Consider the following 13,576-nt stretch of genomic DNA (forward strand, 5'->3'; position numbering starts at 1 on the left):
CTCCAGCTACTGACTATGTTGAAGTTTACATGGACTTGAACTACTTGCTACTACTATTATATACTATTAATACTATAAACCATCATCATTACTTTCATTACTCTTACAATCTCTACCATGATTACATTAGTTATATTATATTATGCCTATATCAGCACATCTGAGCAGTAGAACAGTCTTGGTGGCACGGGGACATTTTATCAATAATGTATAAATAGTTCTGATCAGAGAAGGATGAGTTTTGGTTCCTCCCAAGGTTTCTTCCTCCAGTTCTGAGGGTGTTTTGTCTTGCCACTGTCGCTTTTTTGTTACTGGATTCTTGTAAGGCTGCTTTGCGACAACAAGAGTTGTAGGAATCGCTATACTAATAAATCTAATATGATTTGATTTAATAAACCTCCTGACTCAGACAGGTGGAGGTGAAGCTTGGCTCTCTCTTTGTTCGCTCTGTGTGGAAAGCTCAGCGTTAACCCCGAACACCCAGCGGACTTATTCTGTCTCCCTCTGCAGCTTCAACACTGACTCACAGACTCAGCTTCAGACACATTCACACTGATATTACACTGATTCAGAAACACCCCCTTACACCTCTCTCTCTCTCTCTCTCTCTCTCTCTCTCTCTCTCTTCCTGTTTCTCTCCCTCTATCTCTCTCTGTCTATCTCTTTATCTGCCTCTTTCTCACTGGCTTGCTGATGTCACAGAAATGTCACAGAAACTTTAGCATGCATGTCTGTAAATGTTCAAAGTTGACGCTGAAAGATGTCACACTGCAGAAAGGTTTGCAGGTTACCATAGTTACTGTTAGCGTATGGTTACAGCCCAGCAGAGTGTTTTAGTCAGCGACTGATCTACAGAATATATTCTACGATATGCAAGATTAACAGTGGGTTTTCTAACCTTTTCCAGCGGGTCACTCCAACCGCCAAGAAACGTTGACTTAAACTGTCGTGTCTCGGCCGCCCAGTCAGCCATTTAACAAATCTGAAAGCTGTCGCGTGAGGCGGTCCACCTGATCTACACAGAACTGAGCTTCTCTCTCTCTTTTCTCTGTTTCTCTCTCTCACTTCTTTCTCTTTCTTTTCTTTATCTCACTCTCTCCTATACTTTTTTCTCTCTCTTTCTTTCTATAACCCATCCATGATTTCTCTCCTCTTGTCCTTTGCTCTCTCTCTCCCTCTCTTTCTCTTTTCTCGTTTCGCCCTTTTCTTTCTCTATCTCTCTCCCTCTCTTTTTCTGTGTGTGTGTCTCAGTCACGCTAAGTCATGATGAGTGAGTGTGTTTGCCCTGCATTATGACAAACCTCGTTAGCTCACGCTCCACTTCTCATGTCAAACCTCCATATTCAGCAGATCACTCATTCCTGCTCCAAAGTGGGGTCTAAAAACGCTTCTGAGGGGATGAATGTCAAACGCTTCACTGTTTTATTGTACCGATCCCTAGAGAAGCATGTTCACGCGCACTGGGGTCATACACAGTGTTTCTAAACCGCTTTACTTGCTTGATCCTTTTTTAAAACCTGTTTTTTTGTAATGTAGTTTTCCACTCGGTTTAGTCATCCCCCATCCTCAATCCCGGTTTAGACTGACTACCAGGCTCGACACGCCTGTGCTTATTTTAGTGAACTACGAGCAAGAACATGTTTTACATCATTTAGGGAAGGGACTCAATGTTTTATCCCCGATGCGATATGAGTACTTTTAGATCATGTTACAGCTGATATGGATCTGAGGTGCTAAGAGAAATAGAAAATATGTATTAACAATATGGTAACGCCTTTTGTGAATGGTCCATTACATTGACTATAGTCTAACTAAATGTCATGGAGCCTGTCCATGAGCATCAACTTCTAATACTGCAAGTGTTATCAATTTACAGTTTCTCATATAGTTGAGTATATAACCTTCGGACAACCAGTGAAGTGTCATCTATAGACATCTGCACACTTGTATAAAATAATTAGGTACATACATAGACAAACACAATCTAACTCCACTAATAACAGTTGTACTGTTTATGTCTTTTATTGAGCACATTGAGCCAGTATGCACAGTGCAGGCTAGAAACAAGTAAGTAAACCTCCATGTTAATGGCTTTTCCATTGAAAGGTGTTCCAGTTAAGGAGATGAGATTGGAAGTGTGAGTTTCAGATAGATGTTGGTAAGTGTGATCCATGTCTCGAAGCAAACAATGCTCAGGAGACGTCAAAAGAGGGTTATAAAGACACATGAAGCTGAAAAATGCTAAAAAGCATTGCTAAAGACTAGGGTGTTAATCAGTTCATGGTTAGATAAATGGAGAAAATTCAGGACTCTTGCTGCTCTCCCTAGAAGTGGGTGTCCTTTCCTTTTAGGATCATTCCAAGAGCCCAACAGGCAATACTGAAAGAGGTGAGAGAAAAGCCAAGGGTAACAGACGTACCGAAGATTCTACAAACTGAATGCTGTTAATGAAAGAGCACCAAGAAGAAAGCTGCTGTCTGAAAGTACATCGCAGCCATCTCAAGTTTGCCGTAGAACACCTAGATGTTCCACTGTGCTTCTGGGAAAATGTTCTACTGACAGATTACTCAGTGTGCTCAACAGCCAATAAAGTCGTCAAAAGTCAATAAAATCATCCAGATTTACATGCAGTCTCAGTGTTTGACAGCGAGGTTACTGTAAAATAATGTCAATCATATGATTACTCTCTCTTTACATTGTACTTTACATCTGTACTTACAGTACACCTTTTTCCATGGTTACATTTTGCCTATTTCCATTTCCAACCAACAGTTAGTTAGTCAACATTTCTTTCCATAGCAGCTGTGCACCTTTTCCCATGGTTACCACACACTTGTCACCATTATATGATTATATGATTATTCTACATCCATTCTCTTGGTTAGGCTTCACCCATTTCCATGGTTACAGTACACCTATTTTCATATTAAAACTACATATTTTTTATTGGATGTGCATCACTAATACACTTATTTCCATGGTTATGCTATAGCATTTTCTTGGTTACACTACATCCATTCCCTTGCTTATGCTACACCCTTTGTAGTGTCTTAATTACTTAATGTGCTCAATAGCCAATACAATCAACTAAAGCCAATAAAATCATCCAGATTTAAATGCAGTCTCGGTGTTTATTTTAAATTTAATTTTGAAATTATAACAGAGCAACTTCTATCCCTTTTATAATCTGATTGGCTCTAATATTAATGCTCTGAAATCATTCTCAAAGAAAAGTCAGGTTCATCTGAGCTCCAGTTGTGATGTTTGTCATGATCCAAACATAAGCTCCTAAGTAAACGAGTTAATCAGACTAGGCTGTGCGACTAACCATGACTGAAAATATGTAGAAAAGGCCATTATTGTCATTTCAGGGTTTGTCTGGAAACATCTCTGGTACATTTTCAAGCTCGACAGTGATCACACTATTCCAAAATACATTGAATGGAGCATTAACCTCTGGTGTGGCTGGAAGAAATGTTGTCCATTGAAGGCCAGTAGTGTGTATGTTGGAATAAAGTGTGTGTTCTTTATAGCTGTGTGGTCTTCTCTTTATAGCTGCTGATGGCCCTGGTGACCGTTTTATTATTGGAGAATCACAGGCTGGAGAGCAGGTGAGTGAGTCTGCATTCTGTCAGACTGGAGTTCCACTTCAGTACAGTGCAGTGCTCCAACACACACAGTAGAACTCCTTCATTCACACACACACACACACAAACACACCTACATACAAACACCTACATATTTACCTAAAAATACATATTCATATTCTCTATCAACTCTCTATTAAGACTACAATTAAAAAAACATGAAAAATGACAATATATGGCAACAAATATAAGATGTGTTTTTTTAAACAAGACTGTATACAACAATAACTTTTTATCATTTTTTAAATCATAATAAAATATTTCCTCATCTACTTACAAACACGTATGTGGCCTGGATGGAAAGTTTCTCCACCTGTTTCAATGATCTACCAGTCCAAAATAATTAATGTAAAAAAAAAAAGTACTTTCTCGCACTGACAATAGCTTCTCCTAAGCAGAACTAGCAGTGACTGTTGATTCACCAACCCTCAACTGCACCATACATGATTTTATCTTACTGTACTGTAATGAAATATCATGTGTTTGTGCCCTGACTGGCTCCCCCTAGCCCACACACACAGTGATGCCCGGTCAGGTGATGCGGGTGACGACAGGCGCTCCTATCCCCTGTGGAGCAGATGCTGTGGTACAGGTGGAGGACACAGAGCTGCTGAGAGAGTCTGAGGATGTGAGTCTGCACTGTTACACTAATTACACATATAGGCATAGTTGCCACTTTACAACATTTTTATTACATATTTATAAAAAAAATTGGGTGTCTGGTGTGACAAAAACATTCGGTTAGCAATAAGTTTTGGAATAAATCTTTAAATAGAGCACTGCACACATTGGCCAATACAGCAGTGGCTACACTGCACTAACTTTTATGTCTGCGGTAAAGGTGCATGTATTTGTCACTGTACAACGTGTCCTCCGCATTTAACCCATCTGTGGTAGTGAACACACACACACACACCCCTCCAGCAGTGCTCAAGGGCCCAAGAGTGGCAGCTTGCCGAGCCCGGGAATCAAACCCACAACCTTGTTATCAATAGCCTGGTGCTCTAACCGCTGAGCCACCACTGCCCCCTACACTTTTCCCATGGTTACACTACACCTAGTTGTCACCATGGTTACAATACACCCATTTAATGGGTTAGACTATACCTATTTCCATGGTTAGCAACATCTATTTCTATGGTTATTGTAAAACAACGTCAAATATATGATTACTCTCTCTTTACATATCTGTACTTTCTGCACACCTACTGCCATGGTTACACTTTGCCTATTTCCATAGTTAGACTGCACACATTGGCTAGTCTCAAACACTTATCACCATGGTTATATTACATCTATTTCCTTTGTTAGGCTTCACCCATTTCCATGGTTACCTACCTATTTTCATAGTAAAACTACATACAAAATTTTTTTATTGGATGTGCATCACTCAAGCACTCATTTCCATGGTTAAACTACATCCATTTCTAAGGTTATGCTATAGCACTACACCCATTGCCTTGGTTTTGCTGCACCCATTTCCTTGCTTATGTGACACCCTTTGTAGTGTCTTAACCATAGGAATGTATTTATAGTATAGATTGCTGTGTTAACTGTGGTACTCAAGCCTTTTATTACCATTTACATTCACTGTTCTGAATAAAAAAGTATCATATAGCAAGTTTATAATATAAGAATATAAACAGTGCTGAGCATTTTTTAACTAATATAAAGGATTCTGCACTTCAGGGCACAGAGGAGCTGGAAGTGCGCATTCTAGTGCAAGCACGTCCAGGACAGGACATCAGGTAAACTGTGTGTGTTTGTGTGTGTATGAGTGGGGGTGTGAATTTCGGTTGGTGCAGGTGTCAACATTAATTTTAATATGTATTTTTTGTAATCATCTCTTTGTCCCAGGCCCATTGGTCATGATATAAAGCGTGGCGAGTGTGTGCTAGCCAAAGGCACACACATGGGTCCCTCAGAAATCGGCCTGCTGGCCACAGTTGGGGTCACCGAGGTGGAGGTGCACAAATTCCCAGTGGTGGCAGTGATGTCCACAGGAAATGAGGTTAGAACACACATACACACACCGCACTCAGACAAACACAGCCGCAGCTACACTGACAGACAAACTCTCCATCATAATTAAGCACCATTTCTAACACACTCACAGGGATTTATGGTGTCAGTCTTATTTGAACAATACTTCAGCGTAATGCCATGTGTCATTTTCAGCCCTGGAGTCATGTTTAATATTTAAAGCTGATAAAAGCTTGGCTGCTCAGCTGTGGCAGCGCGTGACAGGCTGTGTTTCCGTTTTTCAGCTGCTGAACCCAGAGGACGACCTGCACCCCGGAAAGATCCGTGACTCCAACCGCTCCACGCTGCTGGCCACCATCCAGGAACACGGCTACCCCACCATCAACCTCGGCATTGTGGGAGACAAGTGAGCCGATCTACTTGTGCACATTACACACAACCTACAAAAGGATACAGCCAGTGGAAGCAGCAGGGTAACAGTGTTCTGAGAACAGACACAGTGTGGTGAGATTGGAGCTTTATAGTTGGTGTTCTCTGTTATATTATAATTTACAGAGATGAGCCCAAACATTATGACCGCTAACGTTGATTACCTCGTAACAGCGGAAGGTCTGGGATGTAATTTAGACGGTAAATGATGTAATCAATGGATGGATGTGAGGGGAAATGGACAGCTCGAAGACCAGAGCCACCTTGTCGAGGGCCAGATCGCTAAGTCAGATGACTGGGTTGGTTGCTGGTTTCCGATGATTACAGGAGGAATGGATCACAACACCCAGTGCAGCACCCCCTGCTTGATGTGAAGCTGTGTAGCCGCAGACCGCTGAGAGTGCCCATGCTAACCCCAGTCCACCATGAAAATTAGATGCAATGGACACACAAGCATTGGAACAGGACCTCGGAGCAACTGAAGGTGGTCTTATCCGATTAGTCCTTTGCTCTTTTACATCATGTGAACAGCCTGGGACATTTGTGCCGCTTAACTGCGGTAGGCATTGGAACAACAAGTGTGGTCTGTGGTGGCTTAAAGGATCTGCAGTAACGTCTTGGTGCCAGATACCACAAATACCACCTTCAGAGGTCTCGTAGACTGAGCTGTTTTATTGACAACATTCTTGGTCATACAGTTTTGGCTCGTCTGTGTATTACGTTTAGTGCATTGTTCCAATACAGGAGACACTGACAGCATTTCACTAAAAAAGAAAGTGAATTCGCTGTGTTTTAGTGCAGATTTCACTACCTAGGCACTGCAGCTTCAGGCACCAGCCATGTCTTAGCCAGTTGACTACATTTATTACATTAATGCAGTCAGACTGCTGTGTGTTGGTCTAGAAAGTAGTCTACTATAATCATAACCATTGCCATGCTGTTCTCCCCCAAACCCCCAACCCCCTACCCACAGCCCGGATGATCTCCTGAATGCCTTGAATGAGGGAATCAGCCGTGCCGATGTCATTATCACCTCAGGGGGCGTGTCCATGGGGGAGAAGGTGTGGCCTCACTGCATTTGGATGTTTATTTATCTTTTATGTTTTAGTTTTCTGTGCCATCCTGTCATTCGCTTTAGAAAGCAACCAGGAGAATTAGCCAGAAAGTGTCTAAAGCAAGCTTCTCAAATCCCAGCGTTGGAGGGTCAGTTTCAACAACTGCGTAATGAGCTTCGCTGAGGGAGACTGTGCCAGAACTTCGCTCTTAGAGCAACCTCTAACAGAAACCAAGACTCAAAAGGGGGCAACCCACCCTCCAACGAGCCACACTGCACTGCAGAATGACAATAAGAAAACTACAGAAATTATTACAGAAATGAGACAAAACAGAGATACCTGGATCAGGCAGAGGAAAGATCTTAGAGATTAATAATATGTAATATGTAGATTGTGCCTTTATTGGCATTTATACTCGTCCAGCACAGTGAATTTCTCCTCTTTGCATATTCTAGCTTAGAAAGCCAGGGTCAGAGCAGGGTCAGCCGTATAATGGCGCCATTGGAGCAGAGAGGTTAAGGACTCAGTAATGGCGGCAAAGTGGCAGCTTTGTGGACCTGGGCATCAAACCCACAGACCTGTGATCAATAATCCAGTGTCCTAATCACTGAGTTAGACAAATGCAGAAAACATATATATGTGTATATATATATATATATATATATATATATATATAAATCTATAAATACATTAGAGGTTCATGCAGGGGTTGGCAGACAGTGCTTTTCCTGCCCTAACACACATACCACTTAACAAATGATCAGGTTGGACCAAGTGTGTTGGAGCAGTGAAAACACTAAACTGCAGTCCTGCGGCCCTCCAGCAGTGTGTTTGAGAAGCCTGGTGTTCATTTTTCTGGTCTACAATATGTCTTGCAAGCCTTTATGCACTTTTTTCACGACTCCATGCTGGCATCTAGTGGCTAACTGTAGATTCAGAAGGCAAATCTCTACAGCAGTGAGAGATGGTGATAAATAATTCATGAAGTTATTTTCTCTGTCGTTTTGTGGCTGTCTCGGTGTGTTTTTTTGAATGAGAATGATTCCATCATTGTTAATGTGGACGGTTAATTGGCCCGTTTTGACAGGACTACCTGAAGCAGGTACTTGATATTGACCTCCACGCTCAGATCCACTTTGGACGTGTCTTTATGAAACCAGGGTAAGTGGATGGATGCATGGATGCTTAAAGGGACGATAAAACCGTGAAAAGTCAGTAGACATTGTGATTTGTGTTTCTTCTTCCAAATAGTCTCCCTACAACATTTGCAACTTTGGACATGGATGGTACACGAAAGCTTATCTTTGCTCTACCAGGTAGGGACGGTGAGAACGTTTGGTATGTTTTTCTTAGCAATAAGACACTCTCCATCTCTCTTTCTCTCTCTCTCTCTTGTGCTCTCTCTCTCTCAAAATAAAAATGAAAATAAAAGAAAAATAACAAATAAAGTACAGTTATATATATTTTATATTTAACAATTTAATAATTTCAAAATAAATAAATAAAATGTGACGAGCAAAATATATATTTTTTTCAGGTTGTTAAACTAAAGAAATAGGAATTGTTCCCTAGAATGTGCAGTTTGAAGTTTGTTTCCTCAGTAGATTTGTTTACTTATTTACACTTCATCAACATCAACAATTTTTTTTTAACAAGGATACCCAAGCCTTTGCATAAGACTATATAACAGTATGGGCTCCCTTGGCCTCACATTTTGTAATGTTTTTATTAAGTAGTAAACACAGCCCCTGTAGCTAATCAATCATAAAACACAATCATCTTGAATATTTATTTTAATGTTTAGCAAATAGTTTTACTGATTAGAAAATGAGACCTGAGGCATATCACCATCTGTAATTAAAAACTGTTGGCTGAATCGTATTTCCAGGCTTTATAAATTCTTAGACTCCTCAAAAGTTGCACTGACACTCTGAAGGCATGAGTTTCTCTAAACAACTGTCTAAAGATCTGAAAATGAAAAGAATAAGTGGACAGCCAAGCATTTTCAGTTTGCAGTTTCTACAGTGCAGATTTTGTTTTAAGAAATGGCAGTTCAGGGGAACTGTGGAGGTCAAACGAGATCAATAAAGACCAATAAAACTCTGTAGAGAGAAGTGCTTGTATTCTGGTAAGACAGGCAAATTAAAACCCCCATATGACTGCCAGGAATGTTTAGCTAAGTCAAGAGGGTGGTACACTCTCTATCATAGAAAAAAAAATCTTACCAGCATGCTGCTGAAAATGCAGGAAAATGATCCAAAGACATTCCTCAAACTCTACTCTAAAGCTTTTGGAATGGCCCACACAGTCTATTGGTCTAAAATAACATAGAACATTTGTGAATAAACAAATAAGCTGTGCAGTCCAGACAATCCAACATTTCTCAGGCTTCCTGCAATATACAGTGGGTAAAAATACTTACTACAGGTAACTATGACTTCACTCTGGTATTCTAGTCTTGTTAAAAAAGATGCAAAAACTAAAAGAGTGGAGGTTCTTTGCTAGATTTAAATGCACATACATCACTCACCCTCACAGTGTATCAGATCAGTATCAGATGTGAGATGTTTTTTCTTACAAAATTGGTCAGCCAACTGAAAAGAAGAATGTAATTTGGTGACTCCTCTGTAGGTTTCTGGTGAGTAATATTTGGAAGACCAGACTTGTAAGACCTTCAGTGCAGCTCCTGAAGGCCTAACCATTGGGAAATCTTACTTGGCTATATCTGGCTAGCCATCACAGAGGAAACGAATTCTGATTGACATTTTAAGTATTTATCCCTTTTGTTTCCTAATAAAACTTACATTTAAAAATGTTTTTAGGTAGCAGAAGTCAGCAGGCCTCCACACTGTGTGTATACTGTATATAGACATTCTGTCAAACTATACATTTTATTGATTTTCAAGGTAGAAAAACAGGAAACCTAAATCTGGCAACTCTGCACATTTTAGACACAATTTCTGAATTAAACAAATTGGAAAACATAAAAAAACATAATGTATCCAAAAATGTCTGTAATGCTATTTATTTGGTAGTAAGTGTTTAATTTTTCATTTGAGGTGAGCTGTTGTAAAACTGCAGAAATTCATACAAAAAGAATTGTAAAATAAAAATCACAACGAGCAACAGATAGTAAGAAAGAAACGATGATCTCAGTCCAATCTGAGCCCTGAAGACATAAATAAAGTGCCCTCTTTTTTTCACAGGTAATCCTGTGTCGGCTGTTGTCACGTGTAACCTCTTTGTCATCCCCGCCTTGAGGAAGATGCAGGGAATTTTGGACCCCCGGCCCACCATCATCAAGGCCAGGGTAAGGCCCTGTCTGCTGCCTACAGTACTAGCTGCAGATGGTGTAGATACAGTTTATTTGCATCATAGCATGCAGTAATAATCTATAATCTATAATATTAGATCAGCACATATTTTACAGATCTGAAGGAATTAACAAGGAAAGTATGACCAAAATTCTTGACCAAAAAACATGACTTTTCCAGATAGGAAGGAAAATTGAATTTGATCAAAATGGCTGAGATCTGAACTGCATCTGTAATTGAATGGATATGTTGTGAGGTTTCTAATTTTCACAACTAGTTATGTACATTTTAAGAAAAAAGGGTTCTATATAATATTGGGAAAAGGATTCTTTGACTCCCGGAACATTACTGGAACTCTTTTTGGTGCCCCTGTAAATCAATCAACGAATCATTTAAGTATCCAGAACCTTTTGGTAAATAGTGATTATATGGAATTCCCAAGAAGAACATACTTAAGTCTTATCCTATCACTTTGCAGTTGTCCTGTGATGTAAAACTTGATCCGCGCCCAGAATATCACCGCTGTATTTTGACATGGCACCATCAGGAGCCTCTGCCATGGGCCCAGAGCACAGGTACGTTCACACTGGTGCGTTTGGGTATGGGTGAGTATGTCTGCGTTAGGGCACTTTGACACCTACTTTGTTGGGTTCTGATAACTTGCCCTTCTTCATGTTCAGTTTGTCTGGACAGATGTGTGTACTCTACATGTACTCAGGTGTGTGACAAACTACTGAAATGTACTCCTTTAAAACATGGATCTTGACCCACTTCCAGTGTGTTTGTGCAGATCACCACTGGCTTGGAATTTCAAACATGTAGCAAAACATATAGACAGGTTGATTAAATCCAGTTTAGGGTCTTACCATGTCATTTACTATTGGGTTCATCCACATGTGTTTTTTTTGCTACTGACACATACAAATGAAGCAATGTGATGGAGTGCTGGATTTCTCCCAAAATAGCAGTAAAACACTGGTAATCTTCATTTAAGGATGAGAGAACTTTACTGCGATGCTGTTTTCTGTAAGGGCCTGGATAATCTGGTGGTATGTGTCTCCTCATAGATGCTTGTAACTGACATATTAACCAAAATGTAACTGAGAAATATTTCATTCATCGTCAATCTAATTTAAAGAAGAACAGACTTTGTACGATCACTGTTTTTACGATCACTGTTTTGTGGTTCCTCCTCAGGGAACCAGGTGAGCAGCAGGCTAATGAGCATGCGCAGCGCCAACGGCCTCCTCATGCTACCTCCCAAGACAGAGCAATACGTGGAGCTGCACAAGGGCGAGGTGGTGGACGTCATGGTCATAGGGCGGCTATGATGTCGCCAGAGATGGATGGAGGCGAGGAGGGAAGACCATCAGAGCGAGGGTGGTTCACGGTGCATGCCCACATATCATTGACTATCTCTGTAATATGCAATGGCACAGCTAGTTTTTATTGATTTGGATAACGTTGAAGTATAGTCAACATCTTGATCACAGAAATAGATACGTGAAAAAAAGGGAAAAAAAACATTACAAAAAAAAAAGATTCTAGTATTTCAAACAAAAAATATAACTTTTAAGTAAAAAATCTAATTATAAAAGAGATTTATTCTGTAATATATTATTATTATTCTTATTACTCTTATTATTATTAATTATCATCATTATTCTTCTCATTATTATTATATTAAGACAACTTTGTTCTTTTCATTGCAATTGCTTTGTGTGTTCAATGCTAGACCTTATCGATAGCTGTAGCATTTTAATAGACAGCAGTAGGTGCCTGCCAGGATTTAAGAAAAAAAAAAGTCTATTATTTCCTCATTTTATCAGCAAAAAGCAGACGAAAACAACATGAAATCTGTTTTTTGAAAATGGGGGAAAAACACAACAGGTACGAAATCCATGTGTGGTACTACTGGAAAGTGGCACTTTCTGTCTCGAGTGTCATTGGCGTGACACTTCTGTTCTTTCTCCCATTAGTATGCATCATTATGGCTTCACAAAGAGCTTTGCTTGTTGTTTATCTTGTGAGTCTTGTTTATGTACGCAGTGCCAAAAGCAAGGGTGGACAAAGGTTGTGCTCGGGGGGGAGGGGGGTTGGGGGTGTGGCGGGGGGACACAAACTGGCCGCCCAGTCCCTGAAGCTTCCTTATTATCACCTGACCTGGTGAGAGGGGGGCGTAGCCACTGGATAATCTTTTATTTAAATCAATTCAAAAAGGAGAGAGGGAAGAAAACAACCCCCCGACTAAAACAGCTTCTTTAAGTGCTGACAGCCTTTTTAACCTACAACACAAAAATGTACAGTTAAAAAAAGAAGAATCATATTGTACAGATCTACGTGACCAGCACTCCTGAGGAAAATGACCAAGCAATGAGGAGACATTACTAAACAACTCTGTACAATAACATTTTCTGTAATGATATGAAACTGATGAGAGAGACTATGATAATAAAATCCTTGATCATTATATAAAAAAACTTCTTTTGCAGAGTTTTCTTTGCACTGTGAAATCTCACATGGTTTAATGAATAAGTTTAATGTGTTTAAATGAAATGGTTTATGAAAGAATTACTATTTAGCAACTGAAATGATTTGTTGTAAATAAATGATAAAGGTTTAGATGATTCATGTATTGTGTTTGGTAAATTCTATCTTCTTCTATTCTATTCTATTATTTTCTTCTTAGAGGATGTAAACTCTTCAGACCATCTGAGCAATTCTGATTTGCTTTTCTAGAACAAAGCATTCCACACCAAAACCCACTTTGACTGACATTAATGATTACATCTTAACAATTTAAATACATGGAAATGTTTAGACAAGACAAGACAACCATATTTACCATTTGTGATGGACACAGAATTTGGCTTCTGCTTTTATCCCATCTGTGCAGTTAAATACACACATACACACCAGTGAAACACACACACAGTGGGCAGTGAGCACACGTGCCTGGAGCGGTGGGCAGCCATTTCTGCGGCGCCTGGGGAGCAGAGAGGATGAAGTGCCTTGCTCAAGGGCCCAACAGTGGCAGCTTTCTGAGCCCGGGTATCGAACCCACAACCCTGTCATCAATAGCCCGGAGCTCTAACCTGCACTGCCCCAGTACATATATACTGACAACCCAGGTTATCCCATTTTATAT

The 13,576-nt window shown here is 40.1% G+C and overlaps 1 protein-coding gene across 8 annotated transcripts in view; it reads left to right on the plus strand.

Moving 5' to 3' along the window:
• Positions 1-12,507, plus strand: part of gphnb (gephyrin b) — a 114,858-nt gene extending 102,351 nt beyond the window's left edge. For 6 of the 8 annotated variants that reach the window (XM_072687285.1, XM_072687314.1, XM_072687304.1 and 3 more), the window contains 11 exons: positions 3,556-3,611; positions 4,156-4,275; positions 5,337-5,395; positions 5,505-5,658; positions 5,915-6,036; positions 7,033-7,120; positions 8,202-8,275; positions 8,366-8,439; positions 10,321-10,424; positions 10,907-11,003; positions 11,626-12,507. In XM_072687285.1, coding sequence (XP_072543386.1) covers positions 3,556-3,611; positions 4,156-4,275; positions 5,337-5,395; positions 5,505-5,658; positions 5,915-6,036; positions 7,033-7,120; positions 8,202-8,275; positions 8,366-8,439; positions 10,321-10,424; positions 10,907-11,003; positions 11,626-11,759 — 1,082 coding nt within the window. In that variant the 3' untranslated portion in view covers positions 11,760-12,507. The remainder of the gene's footprint in view (positions 1-3,555; positions 3,612-4,155; positions 4,276-5,336; positions 5,396-5,504; positions 5,659-5,914; positions 6,037-7,032; positions 7,121-8,201; positions 8,276-8,365; positions 8,440-10,320; positions 10,425-10,906; positions 11,004-11,625) is intronic. The other 2 variants (XM_072687294.1, XM_072687346.1) reach the window with 1 other exon arrangement.
• Positions 12,508-13,576: the final 1,069 nt, after the last annotated feature.

The sequence above is a fragment of the Salminus brasiliensis genome, chromosome 1 (assembly GCF_030463535.1).
Source record: "Salminus brasiliensis chromosome 1, fSalBra1.hap2, whole genome shotgun sequence".
Lineage (NCBI taxonomy): Eukaryota > Metazoa > Chordata > Actinopteri > Characiformes > Bryconidae > Salminus > Salminus brasiliensis.